The sequence below is a fragment of the Xiphias gladius genome, chromosome 18, assembly GCF_016859285.1.
Source record: "Xiphias gladius isolate SHS-SW01 ecotype Sanya breed wild chromosome 18, ASM1685928v1, whole genome shotgun sequence".
Taxonomy (NCBI): domain Eukaryota; kingdom Metazoa; phylum Chordata; class Actinopteri; order Istiophoriformes; family Xiphiidae; genus Xiphias; species Xiphias gladius.
The window spans coordinates 15098793-15122133 of NC_053417.1; the positions used below are offsets into that span (position 1 = coordinate 15098793).

The 23341-nt window shown below is 41.6% G+C and overlaps 2 protein-coding genes across 5 annotated transcripts in view; both read right to left on the reverse strand.

Annotated features, from left to right (window-relative positions):
• kmt2d (lysine (K)-specific methyltransferase 2D) overlaps positions 1-11104 on the reverse strand; it is a 32313-nt gene extending 21209 nt beyond the window's left edge. Inside the window, exons 1-24 of one of the 4 annotated variants that reach the window (XM_040153863.1) lie at positions 11010-11104; positions 7942-8024; positions 7476-7587; positions 7139-7341; positions 6871-6980; positions 6600-6762; positions 5953-6124; positions 5686-5800; positions 5298-5476; positions 4885-5186; positions 4640-4759; positions 3694-4493; positions 3474-3587; positions 3267-3380; positions 3017-3121; positions 2729-2910; positions 2308-2472; positions 1994-2103; positions 1809-1853; positions 1512-1700; positions 1217-1405; positions 994-1116; positions 286-407; positions 60-195 (exon numbers count right to left, since the gene is read on the reverse strand). In XM_040153863.1, coding sequence (XP_040009797.1) covers positions 60-195; positions 286-407; positions 994-1116; positions 1217-1405; positions 1512-1700; positions 1809-1853; positions 1994-2103; positions 2308-2472; positions 2729-2910; positions 3017-3121; positions 3267-3380; positions 3474-3587; positions 3694-4493; positions 4640-4759; positions 4885-5186; positions 5298-5476; positions 5686-5800; positions 5953-6124; positions 6600-6762; positions 6871-6980; positions 7139-7341; positions 7476-7587; positions 7942-7990 — 3919 coding nt within the window. In that variant the 5' untranslated portion in view covers positions 7991-8024; positions 11010-11104. Of the gene's footprint in view, positions 1-59; positions 196-285; positions 408-993; positions 1117-1216; positions 1406-1511; positions 1701-1808; positions 1854-1993; positions 2104-2307; positions 2473-2728; positions 2911-3016; positions 3122-3266; positions 3381-3473; positions 3588-3693; positions 4494-4639; positions 4760-4884; positions 5187-5297; positions 5477-5685; positions 5801-5952; positions 6125-6599; positions 6763-6870; positions 6981-7138; positions 7342-7475; positions 7588-7941; positions 8025-8598; positions 8627-10436 lie in introns of those variants that run through there. The other 3 variants (XM_040153865.1, XM_040153862.1, XM_040153864.1) reach the window with 3 other exon arrangements.
• A 4433-nt stretch (positions 11105-15537) lies between these two features.
• dhh (desert hedgehog signaling molecule) lies at positions 15538-20684 on the reverse strand. Its single transcript, XM_040154029.1, has 4 exons — positions 20379-20684; positions 19567-19917; positions 16604-16865; positions 15538-16458 (listed from the first exon to the last, which is right to left on the reverse strand). The coding sequence occupies exons 2-4, from the start codon at positions 19873-19875 to the stop codon at positions 15638-15640; spliced, it is 1392 nt and encodes a 463-aa protein (XP_040009963.1). The 5' UTR covers positions 19876-19917; positions 20379-20684; the 3' UTR covers positions 15538-15637.
• Positions 20685-23341: the final 2657 nt, after the last annotated feature.

Sequence of the window (23341 nt, forward strand, 5' to 3'; positions counted from 1 at the left end):
CAGTATCACAAATAATTTGCAGAGTTTTCATGTTTCACAGGTCAACTTAGTGTTCTTACTCTCTGGGGCAGCAGGTTTGACCCCTGACAGTGCTGGTAATGAAGGTCGGAAAAGGCATGTACCTTGCCTCTGCCCTGGCAGTATCATCACAGCTTTCTTACTCAAGTCTATTAGTGTCTTCCCAAAGAAGGCCTCCTGCAGTGAATTACAAATATTTAAAATATGAATATTATATAACTGAATACCTTAAGTTTCAAAATTGTTTAAAGCATAGGGCATACAAACCTGGAGATAAGCTGGAAACATGTCCTCAAGTTTGCTCTTCTTTCGGCCTCGACGTTTCTTGGCCTGTTCCTCACCTTCCACTGGTTTAGGATCCATAATGTTATCTGTGTCAGGGTGGGGTCCTATGCATATATAACCGTGAAATTCAGTTTTACAAATTTACAAAGTTTAACAAATAAACAGTTTGACACTGCAACTAGAAATGGAAGGATGATGAGAGGGTATACATACCAACAAAAACCATGCGTTAAAAAAATGCAAGGGGTTGTGTTGGTGGGGGCGTGGTGTTCAGTGCCTTGGCAGAAGACATGGCATTGCTTTGCAGAAAAAGCTAAGCCAGGACTAAGTTTTTTGCTGCATGACTTATTTTGCCCAATCCCTTTATGTTGGCACTCCCACTGCATCAACAGAGTCGCCTCGTTCAAATGAATGAGGGGGATTCAATTTTTCACATGAGGTTAATGTCTGTCTGAACATGGCCTTAGGAAGAGACCATAAGCAGTATGTCCCATTTTCAATAGCTAGAAAACAGCTTTTCTGATATGTCAAAATTTTCCTAAGTAAAGCACTGAGCTTCCACCCAATTTAGTCACTAGTACCTTCTGAGATAAAAAGTGGAATTAATAGTAGAAAGAGTTATGGAACTACTTCATTATTAAGTTTTAATTTGGATGAAATTAAATTCAACAGTCTACTGTTGTCACTAACCATCCTCAATGGTTCTCTCTATTGGCTGTCCATCTAATGTAGTCTCTCCAGCCAGCTGGGCAAAAAATTCTTTCTTCATCCGTGTGTGACACTTCCTTTGTCGCACCATGAAGCCTCCAATTCCTGGTACAATTTATAAATAAAATATTTGTAAATATTTTGTGGATGCTCAGACATCTATGTGGATGTTAAAAGTTGTTCTGTTAAGTTCTGGGTAGCTTACCAGGCCTGTAAGGTTTACGCTTTCTTTTTTTGCTATCATCTGTCTCCTCTGCTCCCCCTTTGAGACCCTCGCAGTCAGCCATGCCTTCAGTGCCTCCATCTGCACCTGCATCCCTCTCAGCACCACCTTCTCTGTCAGGGCTCCCAGGATTCTCCATCTTGGATTCACATTCCATGGGCTCCCCACACCCTTGATATACAAAGTAAATGAATTAGCTACAAGTCTTACATTAAAAGGAGCAAAACACTCCTGAAAATTGTTCATACACCAATGGATGAGAGAAATGTGGGCCAACCTTTTCCATCCTCCCCTTCTCCTTCAACCTCCCTAAGATCTATTCCATCAGGACCTCCTTCACAACATAGAGTGCCAAGACGGGAGCGACGCTGCCGTCTCTTGTGCAGGGGAGACATGGAGATACTGCGAAGCAGCGACATACCCGATTCTGTCAGCCACACACCCTCCAACCGGTAGAACTGGGGTTCTGTAAAGAGACAGTTACAAATCTGAATGACTTACAATAAAACAAACGAAAGACAACTGTGCAGAATGTGCCTGTGAAAATAAACATGAATTAGCAAAATCCACTTACCTGGCTCTTTGATCTTTATTGAAGCCATAATGGCTGACTCTACTACTGTGAATAAAGGCAAAAAGCAGGAAGAGAAAGCAAAACAAAATTCATGTCATCAGTACATACAAGGATACACTGTGAATATTTTTGAAAAAACATTTTTCATATCTTCACTTTTAAAATAGTGTCGTTCTGAGACTTACCCACGGGTTTTGGAACATATGGGGTGCAGGATGTGCATGCAAAGCCCTCATCTGAAGCTTGTTCCACCTCATCCTCTGTGTACAGACTCTCACAGACAGCATGGACCCATCTGCACCAGCACACAGAAATACATTGATACGCATACTTTTCATCACAAATCACACCGTAAATCAAAGATGTAATGGAATAATTCATGATGTGAAAAATACATTAATAATCCATTCCCCGCTTGTCTTCATTAGCCACAATCTCATGAATACCATAGTTTCTGTGTCTGGTGTGTGCATGTGTAGTTATAATGAGCAGCACCCACCGATCGCAGTACTGACACTGCAGCAGCAGCTCCTCCTCCATGAAATTCTCTCTGCATACTGGACAGGAGACGAGGCTGGCACAGGGACCACAGTGGGTATAGTTGTTCTGCCACTCACAGTGGAAACCCGGTGAGTTGGAACCACACTGCACACAGCACACACACCTGCACAGAAGTAGTGAATCACTCTGTAACAATTATACAGCTAATATGCAAGATTTTTAAAAGAAATACACATGCCAATGCGAGTTGGGTAACTATTTTTCTGTTGCTACAGAACGTCTGAATTGAAATTGCAGGGCTGAGGCTTGAGTGTTTTCCATAACATGCAAATTTACATATATTAATTTCCATTTGTCCTCATTCAAACCTGCAAGGCTGAACGAAGCATTGTTGTCAAAGAGTTTAAGTTTTTTTTTACCATTTGCACTTCCACCCACCCTTGGGTACCGTGTGCAAGGGTGGGTCCAAGCAGTAGGTGTGATAGCTGACATCACAGTCATCACACAGCAGCAGACGGGAGGGGTCAGAAGCCTTTCCACACATCTCACACACAATACATTCCAAACAGCGCCAGCCCTTACGGAGCATCGTCTTGGTGATCTACAGAGGATACAAGATTTAATCTATCTGGATTAACGAAATACAGTGATGTGTTGAAAAAACAAAAAAAAACAAAGAAAAAACAAGAGGAAAACATTGTGCTTACTTTGCTGTTCACACAGTAAGGATGGTAACACTGGGCACACTGAGCACAAGCCAACAACTGCCCCTCCATTCCTTTTCCAAAACTGCCACACACAACACACATATCCTAAAAACAGGAGAAACAGTGAGAAGGAAAAATAAAAAGAGAGGAAACAAAAAAGTTTGTTGCATTTCAAAGTGACAACTGTGGTTCTTGTCACAGCAAATGCTGCAGGGTACTGGAAAATGTCAAACTACAAGACGAGCTGTACCTGGAGCAGGACAAATTTATCAGTGTTTGAGAAAAGAACCACTGTGTTCTGCATGGTGTCATCTTCCTCATCGTCTTCGTCCTTACTTAGTCCAGTTTCTGCGGTCATGCTTAGCTGTGGACAAAAGGATAACTTTTGTGTGATTATGACAACATTAAAAAAAGTTAAAGAAAATTAAAGAGCATCTCAATAGCATGTAAAGTTTACCAAGAAGGCATCAATGCAGGAGGCCATGGCTTTGAGGCGTGACCTCCCACCACGCCCTCTCCCTGCACCACCCCCTCGAGGTCTACGTTTCCCAGGGAAACTATTGCTTCGACCCTAAAAAATAAAACTTCAATGTCAAGTTGTGTTGTGAAAATGACATCTTAACAATAAATCACAAGTTAACACACAAAATAGACCAACGTGTACAAGATGACCTCACCTGTTTGACCCTTGACCGGCCTGGGGATCCTCTGCGTTTTGCCTTCTCTCTGTCACTTCTCAGTGGTTCAAAGGGAAGTGAATCATCAGTCTCAGTAAGCAAGTTATCTGTATGTGAGCGGCCAGCAGGTAGAAGGCCAAGCTCCATGGAGAGATGAGGATCTGGCTCTCCTGGAGAGCCCAGGAAGCCACTGCTGCTCTCATCTCCATGGCTCATATTAGACATCTCGTCTAGCAGCAATTCCGGCTTAACCTCTTGCTCCTGCAGTTCTTGTTTTATGTCATCATTATGTCCTTCTCCTTTCATTTGCTCATCGTCCTCTTCTTCCTCCTCTTCTTCAGAGTGAGGCAGTAACCTCGCCTCCATGTCCACAGCAGAGAGGGCCTCTTGTGTGTCTACTGATACAGAAAGAGGAGAAGGAAACTGGGGGTCCTGGCATGGACTTCTTTCCTGCTGATCAACCATGGGCAAATGCTCTGTTTTATCCACAGAGGCAGGAGAAGCAGGTGACTTTGGTGGATCCTTACTGAACGGCTCTGTGATAGAACGATCATAGCCACTCTTTAATAACTCTGGTGATACTTCTTGTTCCACTGAGGGAGTAGCCTCCTGCTTCTCTACCTCCATATTTTCAGGGCCCTGCTGTGACACAGGTGTTGGTTCTACTTTAGGGTTGTTAGACTGTGTCTCTGCTGTGGGTTCCTGCGAAGAGGTGGCTTGGGTCACTGGGCGGACTGCCTCTTCTGCTCTCTCTTCATCAGCAGGTAGACAAGAGGCCTCCTGTTCTGTTGTTGCACATTCTACATTTGAGATTACGGAACACAAGGTTATTAATGTTATCATTTATAAATCTACCATTAGTTACAGCACATCATCATTCAAATAATAAAGCACTGCTTTGTGTTCACTTTCAAATGTGTGTGTCTAGAATGTATTCGGAGTTTACCTGTAGACTCAAACGAAACAGCGGGCACCTCAGAAGTTAATTCTTTTGTTGCTACCAGCGACTCCTGCTCTGTGATTCTCTCCCCAACATCTGTTGTCTCAACAACTGCATCCTCCAACCCTAGAGCCAAAGGTAGTTCACTTACGTAGATACATCTCAGACATAAACAAGACACATTCTTTTACTAGCCCAATAAAACTCACTCCTGGCATGTCTTGTAAGCTTTGTCTTATGTTTTGTCTTACCCAAGTCCATCGGTGTCTCTTTGTCAGTTGTGGCTTCAGCCTGACCCATCTCTGATGTGCCTATCTGTCCTGGTGTCACCTCTGGTAAGCCTGTCTCCTCTTCCGTCACCACATCTGCATCCGTTTGGATTGTCATCTCCACCAAATCCACATGTCCTTCAGTCTCCTCACATGCCTCTCTGGTTTGTATCTCTGTTGTCTGTTGCTGAGTGACAGGCTGCTGATGATCCTCCTTGCAAAGCAGGCAAATGCACTTGGCTTCTTGAGGCGCCCCTGGTAAAGCACACTCACTGTGCACCCACCTAAGACAAAAAAGAGATCATCAAGGTGAAACATTGTTAAACAGTATAAGTGACAAGCACACATGATCGCTACCTTCAATGAACACTATTGTACTTGTGCATTGAGCTAACCTGTGGCACATGCTGCAGCACTGCAGAGCAACAGATGGGTTGGTAGCTTTGCTGCACACTCCACACACAGATCTGCGGTGACGCTGGCAGCCCTCACACACTGTGTAGTTGTCAAACCATTGGGCTGAACCTGGTAGCACCAGTCCACGGACACCACACTCCGTGCATACACGACACCTCTGAAAGAATACAGATAATGGGGATAAAATGTAAACCAAATGATCAAAGAAGCACACAAAAAAAAGGTCTCTTTCAAATGTCTTGGTCATTAAAAACATATTCTGACTGGAAGATTCACTGTCAAAAAAGTAAGTAACTTTGCTGTCAAAGTAAGTTTCCATTGCAAGGGCATCTCTTTGAACAGAGGTGGATGACAAATGTAACTTACTCTGCATTTCCATGGGTCAGAGGGAAGAGAATCCATGGCTGGCTGCAGACAGAAGGTGTGGTAGCCCTTATCACAGGCATCACATACCAACATTTTGGAGTCTTCTCCTGGTTGTCTGATAAAATAAAGAATCAAGACATAACTCTTAGGAATGGGAAATAAAGCTTAAGTAAACTTGGACAACTGTCTTAAAAAAACAATGTAAATATCATGCAAAATATTAAGCACAACATCTGAATCTCTTGTAAAGGGTGCAGTTTGGCTCACCTGCAAGTCTGGCACACTTTACACTCTGGGCACTGCCATCCTGCCCGCTGGATGGGCGTGGCACTAATCTCAAGACAAGCTGCATGATAATGTTGGCCACAACCCGTACAGAACAGCAAGTCAGTGAGCTCACCCGCTGAGTCGCACACTGCACACCAAGCCTCTTCACCTGCTGTAAATAAAAAGGGAGTATAAAAAAATCTGTATTGAAAAAAATAAAATCATATTAGCACAATTTGTTTTTTAGTTATTCTTAATTTAACTTGAAAGTTAAACCACAAGGTAGTAATGTTTTGTTAAGCAAAGTAAGTAGATTTTAAAGATGAAAAACCTTTCAGAGAACACAGATCAACAACAGTTGCTTTTTTTCAAATGTCAGGCTATGAAGGCAGCTGACATTTTATGACAACATACATCATAAAAAATATTCAAAGCCTTTGCAGACAGTCCACAGTTGATAAATCCAAATTAGCATGAAGCACACTGGTTGTCATAGAGGAATTCTGAGAAAAGCGTTACAGCTTTGGAATTTTATTGCTCTGCGATGCTACTGGCAGCTGGTCATCTTTGTGATATGTCAGAGCCTTATACTGTGAGCATGCCCCAAGTAACATCAAAATTTTGATAAAGATGCCTGGTTTTCTTACCCAACTCCTCAGCCTTGTTTATGTGTTCCGGACAGAGGAGGACCAACTGCTTCATGGACTGGAAGGATCCGCTAGCTGCTGAGCAGGGGAAGTGGTAGAACCGCGAGCAGCCCTCAGCATGGCATCGAATGGTTGCACCCAGCCTTTTGCAGTACTCGCAAAGCTGAAACAAACCCATGGTAACATGTAAGATTTTGTGAAGAAAGCCTCTGTTAATCCCTATATTCTCACCCAATACCATCTAATCCAAAGCTATGAACAGCGCACTTACCCGCTGTGTCCCTGAGATAACGGCCTTATCCACGTTCTCCAGCTCCTCACTTTCCATCCGCTTTACTCCCTCCGACCACACCGCACACCAGTGATGAACCCAACAACCCCCTGTTCATTATAGCCCAAGATCAGTAAAATCTCTAACCAAACTTCAATTCTACATCTGTGCGCGGTATTTCTAGTAGATGAAACATATGATTCATTTTTAAAAGTAAGAATGTATTGTACAGTAATTAAATATAATAGTATAAGGTTTTGAGTTCAACCTGAATCATCAAAGAGTGCCGCCAGACAGGGGGAGTCAGAAAATCCAATGGAAGACAGGTCATCATTCCCGGGTTGTGGCAGTGGGGAAGCTGATGGCTTGAGGGTCAGCTGCTCAGAAAATTGCCCAAAGTGTCTTAGTTCCCGCTGTCCATGCAGGCTCCGCTCCACACAGTTACAAAGCACACAGGCTCGAACGTTCTCTCTGTAGAGGAACAAATAAAATTATTCAAAACTGTTCCTGCTGCTGAGATTCAGTTTTGGCAACAATGAGCTTTATTGGGATAAAGACTGTTACAGTATGCACAATAGCCTTTAAGATCTGAAAAAAGAACTTACACAGGTGTGCTGGAAGAGGCTGCAGTAGCAGCAGACATGTCCTCAGCACCAGAGAGGGCTTTGGACTCCTCCTCAGAGGAGAAAGGCTGCTTTGCAGGGGCATTGTCATCAGCTAAAAAACGAAGGAAAAACAGTTTAAAGAAAAAATTAATAAAATCTTACTTTAAAACAAACAATGCATGAAACTGTGCGAATAAATGGATTTCACCAAACCCATATTAACTTATCTGCAATGGGGGAATGAAAATGTTCGAATAAATTCTGCTCTATTGTCATCACCACTAATAAATTCTTTACAAATCTCTATTGTGGGAAAGTGAAAAATCTGTTTTTGTTTTCAACCATGTGTATATCTGTTTCGCTGCAATTGCATATTGTGATATTATTAATCGTAGTGCAGAATTGTGTGCATCCACAATCGATTACGCTGGGGCATGGGAAAAATGTAAAAAAAAGAACAATATACCTGTTGGTTCAGAGTCATTCTCTTCGCAGTTTGATTTCTGCTCGTCCATCCCCTGTACTGATTTTGACCTCCCTGACAGAGATCTGCAATGTAGAAACACAAGTATCATCAACTTGTGAATATTAATCAGGAGGAGGAAAATTTTAATAAAATTATTCACAGAATCCAAACAATTTGTGGACATTTTATCTGATAACTGGCTGTTGGCAATGCCTTTAACCTCAGGTCTGTTAACACTGTGTAATGAATGGAGGTAATAGATCTGATAATGATGTTAAAGAAATTACTTGTTTACTTCCACAAAAAAAGAACAGCTATGCTGTATGTGCTTGCCCACTTACCAAAACAGAAAACCTCATTAGCCAACATATGTTTATCATAATAAAGGAGTCCATAAAATGCATCTTCCTCTGCCACACCATACTACACACTAACCTCCCTTCACATTCAAAAGCGCTTTTCATATAAACACCTTAAAAAACCACAATGCAACCACTTAAATATGGCTGTCCTCACTTTTGCCTATTTCCTTGTGTTAGTCTGACTAACGTTAGCACTAATGTAATCGAGCTTTTTCGCAAACTCATTAAAATAGCACCAGTGTTACAGCAGACAGATCAATCGGAAACCGCTCTAACAATTCAAATAATTATTTACCCAGGAACGCATAATCCAAATCGGTGAAACTGCTACGCGAAATAGCACAAAATGTTAAAACTAAAACGATGTTTTTCTAAAATAAAACAACCATAAATCGGGATACACAAAGAAAACACAACTTCCGTATGTTGAACTTCCTGTTGCAGCGGGACTCCTTTCGTGCAGAACATTTGTCGCTCGCACCATAGTTCCGCTATGAGATCCACGCCATAAACAAAAATACTGTAAAACAAACAATGCAGGACTGGATAGGCTCACCATTTTTTCATCCACACTGTTAAAAATGTGAAGGCATGTCATATTTTCAATGTTTAAAGTCCAGTAACAGAGCATACTTTAAAAAGCGCCGATCGGCTTCGATTCCCAAGGTATATTTTACTTATGGTACTTAACAGCCTAACCAGTATTCCTTAATATGACCGTAAATCTCTAAATGTTAGAAAATAGACAACCGAGAGAATATGCAATACTGTGTGTCCTGATCTAACGGGCTAAAAAGACAGTAGATGAAACAGTGGCTTTGAAATATAGATCCACCTTAGAGTCTCGCAGTGTTGCATCAATTACACAACGAAAATTGTGGAATCATAGTTAGAAAATCATCCTATGAACTAACATTATCACACACACAGATTTCGAAATGTTTCCTATTCATTCTCAATAAGACAGCTGGAAACAGCTCACTTTCCGAGGACTGGTGCGCTTTTCTAGTATATTTAATGCATAGGCGTAGAAATAATCACAAATTAACATAATAATGTAATTAATTATGGCACGAAACCAGTGTACCAGTGTTTATGCATTTTGTGAAATGATTTAGGACTGCTTTGCATTTCTGTCCAGTTAGTGCTTAAACGTTACAGACAAAACTCCCAAAATAAAATACACAACAAAACCCGCATTATTAACCTGACCTACACAATATATGGCGCCACATAAAAGCACGATAAGTAAAAGGCATCAAAAGCTGTTAAAAGCTTTAAGCAGTAGAGAGGGACAAAATGAATTTCTCTGTCACGTTATATCTCCGTAATAAACGTATTAGGTGGCAGCAACACTGGAGACGCACTCTCTTCTCGACAGCAAACAAACGTCAAATCAAAGTCATACAGAAACTAACTGGTGTTATATCACAGTAATAGGGATACTATATAGATTTTGTCTCTGGAATGAAGTTGGTAATTTGCAGAGCAAAGTGATGTCATGATGGCCAAGTTAACGTCTCAACAACCTGGATAGCTAAGTTAACGTTAAAAGTGTTAACGTTTACAAATTAACTTCCACGGTGAACGTGTTCTTTTTAGTAATGTTAGCCCACAGCAACCGCAATTTGTCTGCAATGAAACCGTAAAACCTACTTAGATTTTTGTAGTTGAATAATTGCAGCGCTAAGCACTATTTCTCAATGTAAACACCGACTTCAAAGGGTTGGTTCTGTCCAGCAAATAGCCTTGTCCATGTTACTGGCGACAGACTGATACGGAAAAGCTAACAATTGCCAACGGTGACGTAGCAGCAAAGTGTCCCGAAGATGTAAAACTATGAGAAATACGTTCAATCCCATGCACGGGGACATACAGATCGAAAAATGGCAACCGGCTACTCTGTTGATCATACCTTGGACGCAGCCAATGTAAAACATATCTCAACCTGAAGTTAGCACCCAGGTAACATAGCTAGTTCTCCAGCAAGTAGACAATCCCATCTGATCGCTGCTAACGGCTAAACGATTTCGATAGCAGGGCTAACATTACCCGGTCTAAGGTCAGGGTTGGTGTGTCTTTAGGTATGTCTTTTGCAAGAAGTTGAAAGAGGACATAATTAAAACGGCTCACCTCACAAAAATAATATAGTCTCCTCATACATCAGCAAAATCCAAACAGCCACATAGCTTCCCAAAATGCTGATGGTCGCTTCATTTTATGTACCGGACTAACGCTGCGGCTAGCCGGCTGGAGGGAGAGTGGGGGAAGTGCACGTCGGCGGAAGGCAGGCTGTGCGGTGGTGCTAACTAGCTAGCTATGTAGTTCTCCAACTAGAGGGATAATGCTATGGTTAGCTAGCTAGCCAGCAACTTGAGCTTGTGTCGAGTGGTCGTACACTGCCGGGGAACTTGTAAGCACCGAGACAAGTCTTCAACTAGTCCCGAAAAAGGTTCCCCAGCTTCATGCAGTGAATCCAAACACTAACGGTCTGCCTGGCTCCTTGCTTGTTGATGTATCTTGGAGGCTAACAAGCTAACACTAGCTAGCGTCTGCTCTGTTCTGGAATCTCGCTCGCGAGGTCGTTAAAGCTGTTGCAAGTTTACACAAAATAGAGCGCCCGTAAATTACAGCCTCAAACTTTGTTGACACGCCAGTAAATGTATTTTTTCTTTTAGTTTCAGTCGACTGCAGACACTCATCTACCTAAATTTGAAGCTCAACTTTGCATGGGTACCCTTGTATGGGTCACTAGCATCTCTTCACTTCGCTGAACTGCGTTGCGTCTGCACAGTGCTGTTCCGCCAAGTGGCTAGTCGCTGCTAGCAGTGCTAACTAATAACAACTACGTCAAAAATTAATTCATGCAAACGAACTGGCAACAATCGTGTTTTATCCCTAGATACTGGTCCAGTGTATTGATAGCTCGAGTTCAGCAATGAATAACTGCGCGAGGCTGATCATTTTGCACACAGTAGAATATTTTAATCTGGAGAGCGCGGGCCACTGAAATATGGTGGATATTAGATATTAGGTCATTAGATTTTCGGGTCCAGGGAAGCCATTTTTCATTAGATTGATATGATTGCAAGACCAAAGCAGCTATGACATGCCTGCGGATGAATGCAATTGGATAAAGGCTTCGATTAATGATCAGCAACGATCTAACTGAGTTCGATTAGTATCATGTTTCGTGGTGCAAATTCATTTCGTAATTAAGAACTGAATTGAGAACGACTAGGAAATGTAATTGTCGATGGCTTTGAATTTTCCATAACTTGAAATAAACCTCGACAAGCAGGTTCACAGATGACCGAAATAAACCGGTCCACGTAACGTTGATAATTTTAGGCAGGTTTTACGGCTGTATATATGTGGCCACGTTGTTTTGCCTTATTTCCCAGGCATATGCCCTACTTGTAAAATTCAGTTAACGAGATAGGGATGTATAATCCAACTAAAATAACTGCACAGATATTAATTAATACTATAATGTGTTGAAAACATGCTATGCCATCCAGCAGACAAGTAGGCTACACTTTACCACCCTGACAGTTAATTAGTGGAAATTGAGTTTATTTTCTTTCCATTTTTTTCTAATGATTAATTATTTGTTCATGTAATGGAAGTTCATATCTGATCTTCAGCTAAGGTTAAGTAGCAATCACAGTGTAACTGTGGTTGAACATAACAGATTCTGTGGGGGTGGGACTGGGATGTCGGCCTTCTTTTGGTTGCCTTATCACTGTGAGAAAATCACAGTGGCATGGATGACCCAGGAAGGATAGGTTCAAGAAAGCTGCTGTGAGAACTGCTCACTTCCTTAGTTAGTTTTGAGCTGGACTACTACAGAGTGACGTACTGTAATGTTTTTTTTTTGTTGTTTTTTTTTAAACCAGTAAACCCAACAAATCATTTGTTATGCAGATAAGGGCAGAAAGTCCTCTCAGAAATGCAGGCTTTTAATAGTACAGCACACTCCAAAAGGAAATTTGGTGAGCAAAAATATTTATTTGGTTATGTAGACTATGAAGCTGCACTATCAGTTCTAACAAATCTTCTTGTATGTGTATAGTTCTTCTTAAATCAAGACAATGGCCTCCCCATGCCATTCTTTCATGGGCCACACTGTGAACCAAAGGCCCGAGGCACTACATGCAGTAAAGCTTGGTTATCAATGGAATGATCCTATGAACTTACAGAAAATTATGTTGGGTAACAGTCTGTCCCATTGTGAGAAGGTCACAGGTTTATTTCACATCAGCTACTGTATATCTCCTGTCATGCCCTAGAGTAAAACACTGAACTGCTACAGGTAAGTAGCTTACTTAGGCTATAAGTCAACCCTTATAAGTAATAGTAGAGAAGAGCATCTGCTAAATGTCTCAGATGTGAAGGTAGTGATTTCACATGAATGCCTTGGAGCTCATCTGCAATATATTGCGTGCTCTTCTGTAGGCAATGTGCCAGCGCCTACTGCAGGAGGGTGATCTCCAGTTGACCCTGCACTGTGAAATTTCTGTGGTAATGCGTATGTGTAGAGGCATCTGTGTACAAAATGTGCATCTCGAGGCTCAGATGAGCCCTCTGAAGAGAAAAATGTGCTAAGAATTCTTATCAACAGGGTGAATGCGGTTGGTATTATAAAGCTCCATGAAATCAAATAAAGAATTGCGTTCCAAATGTTACCTGACATTATGAATGTTTTGGTTGTGATAACACTGGAAATGATAAACACCCAAATAATCTCATTTAAAGCTTTAATTTTTCACATCATGGTGGTGTTTTGCATACACAAAAAGTAAAGTAATTGACAGCAGTTCCTAATGAAGCCAGATGTGAAAAGCATGCTTCTTAGAAGGCAATGCTTTTTAAAATCATTACTTTTTGACTTAGCAGTACCTTTTAAATGGTCACTAGCATTTAAAAAATAAAAGATGTTTCATATCAAATTAAGTCATATAGTTTTGGATTGTTGTTTACTAGATTATAGATAATAAATGATTGGTTGCGGAGGTGTTTAAATTATTGAAAAATAAGCCTATAAAAAGACAACCGAAATTTCAGTCACATATGGTTTGATAAACTCTAGTGTTTGCCAGATAGAAAATATTGACCCAATTCTTCAGTTGTGGCATGTGAAGTAAATTGTATTATGTAAGGAAAATGTTATATGGTACTTCATTATTCTCATTTTCATTACAAGGCCATGAAAAATCCAAATGATGCACTTTTCCCTTTAGAGTGCCTCAGTAATATTAAACTAGAAGGGCACTCAATAGAGCGCATACCTCCACCAAGCCCAATGTCAAAAAACATACAACATGGAAAAAAAATTTAAATTCATAGTAAATGATCCAGAGCCTCTCAAAACTTTAATGGGTCCTTCCCTGGCCCATGCCCCATCCCTACACCAAGTTTGTTGCAAATTGGCTGAGTACTTTTTGTGTAATCCTGCTAACAAACCAACCAGCAAACGAACCAACAAACAGGCAAGGGTGAAAACATAACTTCCCTGGCAGAGGTATAGAAAAAGTTGTGTCATTATTGTTCAAGCCCAATGACACTGGTCTGTATTTTACAAACAGTCGAAATATTTGCTCAGATAATGTGGGAATTTCTCTGCGCTTGAATGTGGGGTGTGCAGGTTTTCATTTTGAAAGCAGGTTATTACTGGTGCCCCTGACAGGATTAGTTAACTCCCCATTCAGCTTTAGCAAAATTGGATTACATTTTGGGAGGCTGAGACTGGTTGGAAGGCAGTGACTGATTGGCCAATGGATGTAAATAGATGTTGGTATTAGGACACCAGGCCTCTCCCATTGGTCAGTCAGTAGAGCGTGTGCTCTCCCATCTGCCTCCTGCATCTCAAGGATAATCCCCTAGAATGCCTCCACAGATGTTTACAACAGAACATAAACCAGAAGAAGAGAATCCAATGGTCAATTTCTTACAGTTAAATAACTTAAAGCGCTCTAAAGGCTACTTTTAGGATGTAGTTTGGTCTGTGTGGAGTTTGTTCTCTGTTATAAGTCCATGGTCTTGATAATATAGTGTGGAGACCCCCATTCAAATATATTCTGCATTGTCAGTGCTGTAAAATGAAAAAATTACAAATTAATAATGTCTCATCGTAGATAGATGGTTAACCAATAAAATACAAGTATTATAAATCAAATCAAATCAAGGTTTGTCAAATTACAGTTTATTATTTGTAATGGTAATTATGTGTATGCAGAAGTTTAGGAAATGATTTGGAATAAAATTCACAGGGATCATATCAGTTCCTCCACAAGGGGGTGTATAACCCTGGACTTATTGTCTTGAGTCTAGCCACATTATTATGAGTCTTTGAAAAGTTAACATAATTAAAGTAGATGTTTACTGGCAACGGATAGATTACATGTCAAAATTGATAGTACAAACTGGTAAAAGAATGGAGCATAGATGGACTGTAACAAATTAGAAAGTTGTGGACACAATTTACTCTACACCACCACTAAAAGATATAGTACTTGTGACCTTAACCGATCAGTAGATACTAATGACATTCTCCTGTAAGATTCTAAGAAACCTGATAACTCCCTTGAAGTCTGTGCCTGTGATAAAATCAAGGTGTTGAAATAGTCTGGGGAATATTAAGTATGTTTGGGCTTTTTATTAACCAGTCAGCCACTTAGACTGGATTTCCAGAGGGATAGAACCCTGTAACATTCATAATGCTATGCATAATGATCTTTTACATGGCAAAGCAACTTGTTTTTTTCATAACAAACAGAAGGTAAATCAGCTTAACAAACAAAATTTACACAAGTTCCTTAATAAAATGACAATTTAATTTGTTTTATGACATGAAAACACGTGAGGACATACAGTACATGTAATTATTATAATAAAATGAAACATTTATATATTATAATAAAATGAAACATTTATATATTATGATTCACGAAGTACAAAAATAAAGATTCTATTGTGGGAAAAATAATTCCAATCCCATTAGAATTTTTTTTTTTAATATATATCTTTTTTATTTTATTTTTTTTTACATATATAACTGAAATACTTCAAAGAAATAACTTGATGTGCAAATAGACAATGATACGGTCATTTTGGTATTACCATTTTTACATCAACCTGCTCAGACAATCTGTCTGTATATATGTATTAGCATATATATACCATTATGATAGATTATAATACAAACAATAGTGGGAAAAAAACAAGCAAACCATTCCAATGCTTTTAATTTATTGAAGAAAAGAACAGCAAGTGTTAGTGTATATGTATCAAAATTGCACTATGACATGTATTAAGTCTATAGTTTTATGCTTTTAAAGATTAAATGAGTAGGAGTCTAAAAAGATACATCCAAAACTGTACAGTAACCTAGCATACCAGTGTACGTCTGATGTCTGTCTATGCAAGAAGTGCTTCTCTTTCATTTCCATCCTCAGAGGTTCACTCAGATTGTCTTGTTTGTTCAGAATACCATTAGTCACATATACACTGGCTTTGTCCTTTGTGGCCAAAGTGCTACAATGTATCGGAGTCTTGGCGCAAGCTGTTTCACCATCAGTGTTCTGCTGTTCTTTTGTTGTCTCCCCCCAAAGTAGCTGGTTGAATGAGGAGAGGAGTCGCACAGGTCCAAACGCCCAGTGTGCGAGTCTGTGGTGCTCCACCAGTGCATAGTTGGATGCAAGCACTCCATCGACAAACAAAGTTCCAGCTTCTGTCAAGGGCGCATACACTCCCATACTCTCCTCTACTGAGACTGAGCTGATTCGAGATGGACGTACATGACCCTCTGCGGTATGGATGAGAACACAGTCTCCCGTTTTGGCTCTGCTAGCAAACTTAGCCTGGTACTCACTGCTGTCAAGTCTGCAATGGGGGGCTAAAAAGACCAAGTGATGTGGAGTGAGGGCCAATCTATGGCCATCTTCTGTCTCCAGAGACAGAAAAGTAGACCAGCTTTCCTGGTCCCGGTGCAGAAACAAGATGACTTTGCTAAACACGACTTGGCCTGTCCCAGACAGGGCCATGACTCTGTCCCCAGGAGCCAGAGATGACAGGCTCTTCTGTCCCCCTTCAGCTACAGTCACCCGGGCCCAGCCTGGGAAACACCCACCTTTTTCCACTGCAACAGAGTGATCTGCAGGAAGGTCAGCAGAAAAAGCCAAGTTGACTAAACACAGATTATGATGTCTTAAATATCGCGATACACCATAAAGCGATGTAATGGCATTTAGCACAGTTAACAGCATGATCTGCTGTGAAAGTTCCCTCTTTAAACTTACCAGCTTTTACTGAGCAGTGGATGTGATATTTGGACTCATAGTGGACCCAGTCAAAGCCAGCCTCCACAGCCAGCTGGGCGAGGAGACCATACTTCTCTGTTTCTCTGTCGTCAGTGGTTATATCCACGGCCCGGCCTTCATAGTGCAGAGAGCCAGGAGGATGGTGACCATCCTCATCCCAGGCCTCTGTCACACGTAAGTGTACCCCTGGCCACTGGTTCATCACTGCAATAGCCAACCTGTTCAAACAGTCCTTGCATCGCTAGAACAGAATGAGACAGAGGGAAGGTTCTCAGTTTGGAACAGTATTACCTAATAAATTGGATGATATAAATTAAACAAGAAATTGCAGAAGATACGTCTGAAGTAATTAAGAGAGGATGTCTCCATTACATACAGTTATTTGTCTACCAGAAATCATTGGCAACATGAAAAATATCCCACCTGGTACATACTGTATCTTGGTCACAGTTTTGAACCAAATCTAAAGGAATTTTCATCAAAATGTTTATGCTATACATTTACATTTAAAATATAAAAAAAATGGCCAATAAATTGCTATCCAATTTATAAACTCAATATCGGACTCAAAAATTCCAGTGTTGCTCTTTTATAACATTATGCAAAAGAAAATTTGCACTTATGTGTACGGTTGGGATCCAATAACTGGTTCCAACTTGGTAAATTGCCCAGATTCTTTACACCAAGAGTCAAGCAAATCTTCTATTAAATATTTCAAGTATTTCAAAAAAAAAAAAAAAAAAAAAAAAATCCTATAGTCCATTTTATTGTCTTTTAAATGTATTGTGGCCTGTTGAGGAAGGAGGTTAGGGTTGAGTAGGGCAGCGGGTTTATTCTCTGTATATACTGCATCGTGTGAATTATACTTTGACCCTTTCTCTTGGATCTTGGGATATTTTTGCTTTAGAGCTTGAGAAGTTAAGAGAATAACCAAACAAAGATTCTCAAATTAATTTTAAGACAAAAATTATATTTTTAGTCACTTGGTGTGAAGCGGGTGCAGTGTACAGTGATAAGTATGTCTAAACCAAACTCAAGTGGAAGTAACGGACACTCGTAATCATTTATTAACAGGGGGAATGGCACCTAAGACGCCAAGAGGTACAGTATGTACAGTATGTACACCTCAGTACATAGAAAGACTTCAGTACAACTCAGAAAAAAAATGATCCCAGTATTTCAGCACTGTCTCTGGCTCCCAGGTTACAATTGTTTGTCTCCTGGCATTATCACACAATTCCTCCTCTACTCTGCTAAAGTCCGTCTCAACCTTGCTCAAACAATCAGAGTACAAGAACAAAGCTACTGTAGCCAGTTTGCCACATTCCTTGGCCTTTTTCGACAGGGTGACAGAATAATCAAGGCCATTCTCTGCCTTTCCAGATTGTTCCAGGCATGAGTTTCTCGGTTTCACCCCTGAGACATTTGATTAGAAATATGCACAGTGACTCTTAACACCCCCGTGGGCCGTAATATCACAGACTGTGTCAGCATTGTCGCAGAATAGCAGGCTGAAAAATTATGACGTCAGCATCCAAAGTGATACACTCATCACCACCTCCTGAACGCGTATTCACGTGTGACTTGTGATGTGGCAGGTCTTGTGGCCTATAATTGATTGAATAAAACTAATCTTGCAGCTGGATTTAAAAAAAAAAAAAAAGGGTTGGGAGAGAACGTGATGAGAGTGTGAGAGGGAGAGATGAAGAGAATAAGTTGGGTGAGAAGAAAGCAGTGTAGCGGAGAGTTGAGGTTGGGAATAAAGAGAGAGGGCAGAGGGGAAGAATGTATGGGCATGGACTTGGGAATGTGACAGCAAGAGTGAGAAAGAGAGAGAGACAGAAAACAAACTGGGTACATTTTTCTCGCAATGCCATTGAAGAGAGGCGTTTCATTGTCAGAACTACAATAGTCGCTTTTCCGACGGTGCCATTACTTCAGCAGGCGGGAATTTTGTATAGGCGACCCCTCTGAGTCTCCAAATGATGCACAAAGAGCGTCTTTCACATCTGGGCAGAAGAGGGGCACATGCACGCATACACACACTCACACTGGGCATTAGAAGGGCACACATATACAACCTCAGATTTCCAAATCACAAAAAAATCAGTCAGGGAGCGGAAGGAACACAGATTCATATCCTAAACAATCACAGAAAGCCACAGCACCCAAAACAGAGCGACATCTTAGTGTCAATAAACCCTGTGGCATTCAAAATGTTTTCTCCAAAAGTTGATCATCTCCCTGCCCAGATCTTAAATCCTCTTTGATTTAAGTCTTTTCTAAGCATGATCTTTAAATTTGGATACCTACCCCAAGTATACAATCAGGAATTCAAGTTTAAGTGCCATGCCTGGATATTCCTCCTGGCAGGCACACTGAGAACCTGCCATAGGAATTTTTTTTAATTTTCCAATAACAAAGACTTTGGTTAAAGATTAAAAGGAAGTGTTCCTGAAGGAGAACTCAGTCTCTTAAGGGGTAGTGTTGAATTACGTCCTGATCTTCTTATCTCAAGAAAAGGGAGGGGAAGTTTGGTTAAAATGTACACACTCTGTGTTGAACATTGGTTTGTGTGTTAAGAGCCTGGCAAGGGCAGCAAACAATGAATGAGGTTATAGGTTTTGCTTTGAAGGTGCCATGCTGCAGAGTATGACAGGTAAACTGATGTCTGTCCCATGATGTAAATGTGGTTAATCGATCATCCAGAAGAGGGATTGCCCAGAAAAAGATGAACAGACAGTGAAGCAGTGAGAGCAACTTTAAGTCAATCTGCAGCTGACTGTCTGCACCGTTTGTCCGTTTATTGAACTTACCATACAACAGTCACCAGGTATCACTGGGGTTAAGGTTAACAATTGATCCAGTGAATCATTCCATTCAACCAAACCCTTCACATCTGAGATAACCGAACTTGATTAACAATAACACACCAGTCTCACCTTGGTCATGAAGCGGTCTGCATTGGTGTTCTCCTCATCTTTGAAGACGATGTCTGGGTTGTAGTTGCACACAAGTTCGTTGAAACGCTCAGAGTTGCGTGTGATCTTACCCTCCGCTCTCCCGCTGGCCCCGAGGTTGTTTTCTGAGAAGTTGGGGAAAAACTGCTTGTAGTGCATGGCTGTGAGTTTCCTGGGCCTGGGGCGGATGCCGTACCCAGGGCCCGGTCCGCATCCCTGCACCAGCCATATGCAGGTCCAGGCAGCAAGCAGGCCGGGCTGTGCCAGGCGGGCCCACCAGGACTGCTTCATTGGGGAGGGTTGGAGCTCCCAGGAGTCAGTGGCTCACAGTGCCTACAGTGATAGCCCAGTTCCAGGTGTGTGATAGCATGTGAATGAGGATCAAATCTTGGTCCATTCCAAATCATGGATTTTTAGTGCTGATATTTTTATCACACAAACTTACTAAATGACATGTTGGCACTTCTTTTTACCATATTCACTCTTTGATTAGAACAAGTGCTTGAAAGTACAAAGACAGATGTTCTGACTCTAAGTTGACTGTTTGGATGATTGACCTGACCAAAAGCTACAGCCCAACGAATGATCTGAACGGCTGAAAACTAAAGTTTCTTAAGTGTGGCATCAGTTATTCAAAATAGGAAGACATTAACAGCTCTGTAAGGTTTCTGTCCAAAGGTTTCCACCCAGTATCAGCTGCTTCTAAGTCTCTTGCGAACTGAGAGTCATCTTCATACGTCCGTCGCAGGTACCTGTCTCGACGCAGGTGTTTTTGTGGGTTTCAGCTCACTTACCACTTCTCTCTCCACGCAGCTCCCTTGACGAGACACACAGAGTGACGCACGCCTAAAGCCCGGCGGCTCCCTGACTCCCTGCAATTCCTAGGCACGCTCCTGTGGCGCTCTCATCCTCTTTGTCCATCCAGAAATGCCTGTGTCGAGCTGTTTTTTTTCCTCCTCTCTTTCGTCCACCGTCTTCTGTCGCGTTTCAGCGCTCCTGGCCACCTTGCACCAGCCATTGGGTCTTATTAGCGTCCGGACAAGATTGCCCTCCCTTCCTCTGCGCGCTCCCACCGCGGCAGCACACGCCTCCAATTCAACCTTACAAAGGACATATGATTAGCCTACTTATGTTAACACAATGACCCCCCACCCCCTCCACCTCATTAAAAAGTTTGAGGGTAAATAAAATTCTTCCACGGCAGACTGCAAAGTTAAATCAATGCTACTTAACAGCTCACCTTCGATTTTCTGAAACGTTTGAGACATGATAGTTTAGATCATCTACATATCAACTTTAGCAGGCATATTTAGAGCACATAAAATATATTTACAGCCAAAAAAACCAAAAAAACAAATGTCAATTGAATATCTTTGAACCAACATGCCCTTGCTTCTGTTTGCTCATCCCACCCATCAGAGTGGACAGGTCAACTGTGATGACTCTGTGCATGCGATATTAATAGACAGAGCCGAAGCTGAGGGTCTAAGAGGGAGCACAAGTGTCCAGCCTTGACACCCCTGACTGTGACTTACAGTGTTGCCTTCCTGTGTTTGGGGAGCCAGCCCGACCCCCTGAACCTTATTGCACCCATGACCTCTCCGCTGGAAACACCCGCTGGCCACATCAACATATTATTTTTATCCATCTCAGAACAATAGCTGGGAGAGTCATAAAATGTGTCAGATAATGCCGAAGAGGGTGCAGAAAAGAAAGGAATCATTGTGTCTCAGGGGTCTGACATCTGTAATCACATACGGAAGCTTAAATTAATGGCAGATTAAAGGTCGTAGTGTGTCACCATCATATCTCTAGCTTCCTGGAATACTTGAGGATTCAATGCATCATGGCCAGTTCCTTCACAGTGACTTTGTTTCAAAGAATCTTAAACCCACTCATAACAGAGCTGCTCTGTACTTTCTGGAGGTTTATAGTTTTATGTCAGTGCGTATCTTGATGGTTTGCTGTGATTGCACGGCAAAGATGCTTCCAGACTCAATCCCTGTTAAGATGGACATTCAGCATCCCACAAAAAATTCCTATCTAAAAAGCACCTGTGAATTTCTCATTGTGTGTCTGATCTAAACAGCACTTAAAATTTTGCTTTTGTGTTTGCATGAGTAGGAGGTCACTGAGCTCCACAGTGACCATGGAGAGGCATCCTTGTTGGGGAAGTTTCCAGAAGATCCCAGGATGTTGTAGGGAGGGGTGGCAAGGCAAAGCTGCATCTTCCTGTCTTCATGATAAACATGGAAGAAGGCTCAAGTCTGGCCCAAGCAGCACAGATGAGAGATATCAGCCTTCATGACGAATGCAGGGAATGACTCAATCAAAAAAAAGCAACAAACACTTTCATATCTACAATTACCCACACCGATGTTTCTTTTCAAAGCCATACAAGAGAGGAGATTTCCATCTGACATGAAAGGAAAAGGAAGGAAGCAAACATCTGTGAGTTGGAGATGGAAATAAAGTCATTATTATTAGTTTTTATTTTGGTGCCCCCATCCCCCTGCCTTCCCCTGCCTCTTTCTGGCTCTTAGCAATTTTACTCCCCCATTGCAGGATGGGAGTACATGGCTGAATGAATGGTTTGGTTTCCTGCGAAGCCAAAGCACAGAAAATGAGATCTTTCCTGCCTGGGTTAGACTACCCTGCTTTGTTCTTTCCAGACGAACGCCTGTGCTTACACCTGAGCTGGCAGTCAACGACAGTATGTACCTGCAAGCCAGGTTTTCCTTCAACCGTGGGCCTGCTGGTGAAAAACAGACACTAAAAACTGGCTCATAATCGCCAAATACTGTTATCTGCAAGTGCAGTCAAAAATGAAATTAGGATTTGCAAGCTCTTTTTTTTTAAATGATACATTTATCATAAAATAGAAATTAGCTTTTAAAACAATGCTGGCTTTGACATCTCAAGTGTTGTCTTGTCCCTTGGAGCTGAATAGACACTCTACAGGATCCACTTCCTCAGATGGAGGCCGTTAGAAGGGTTGTGGGGGAAAAGGAAAGTCAAGGAACTGACACCTAGCCACCTCCCTCGTGCTCGCTCTCACACACACACACTCTCACACACACTCTCACACACACGTCCTTTCTCTCTGCCCACCGCTGCACCGCCCATTCTACTGTCTCTCACCGTGTTATCAGTGCAGGAAGAGGCAGGGTGGTGCATTCTGATGTGGCTGCACACACTGCATGATTCTTGGCTTATGTATTATAACTCTGTGTTGTAAGTTACACGCCGTGCTTGACTTTCAATGATACGTCTCGCACTGCATGTGTAATGTGCTGATTTCAGTTGTGCCGCATAAAGTGATGTGAAAAGTGAACATTAACATGTTGAGTCTTGGTTTAAGTTGCTTTGCTCAGCATTAATATGGCCTTTGAAAAAGGGCACCAGTGAGCTGAAGCTGATGCGATGCTGCACCGAAGTGGACAATAGACTGAGAAGGGTGGAACTTCCTGGCCCCAGACAAGCAGGTCAAAGGTCACATATGATGCTATACCTTGTTTTGTGAAAAAATACAATTTACATTGTATAGATTACATTAAAGAGGTCTCTATTAAACTGAATAAAATTGTGATATTTCAGGTTTCTCCCTAAAAATCCATGTCACACCATTCACCCTGACCCGATGAAGCAGAGGCCTGTGCCAATCAACTGTGTGAAGCAAGTGTGCCATGAGTGTGCAGGCAGGATGGCGGGCAGCTATTGCAAATGGACAGTATGACCCATTATCAGTTGATTAGTG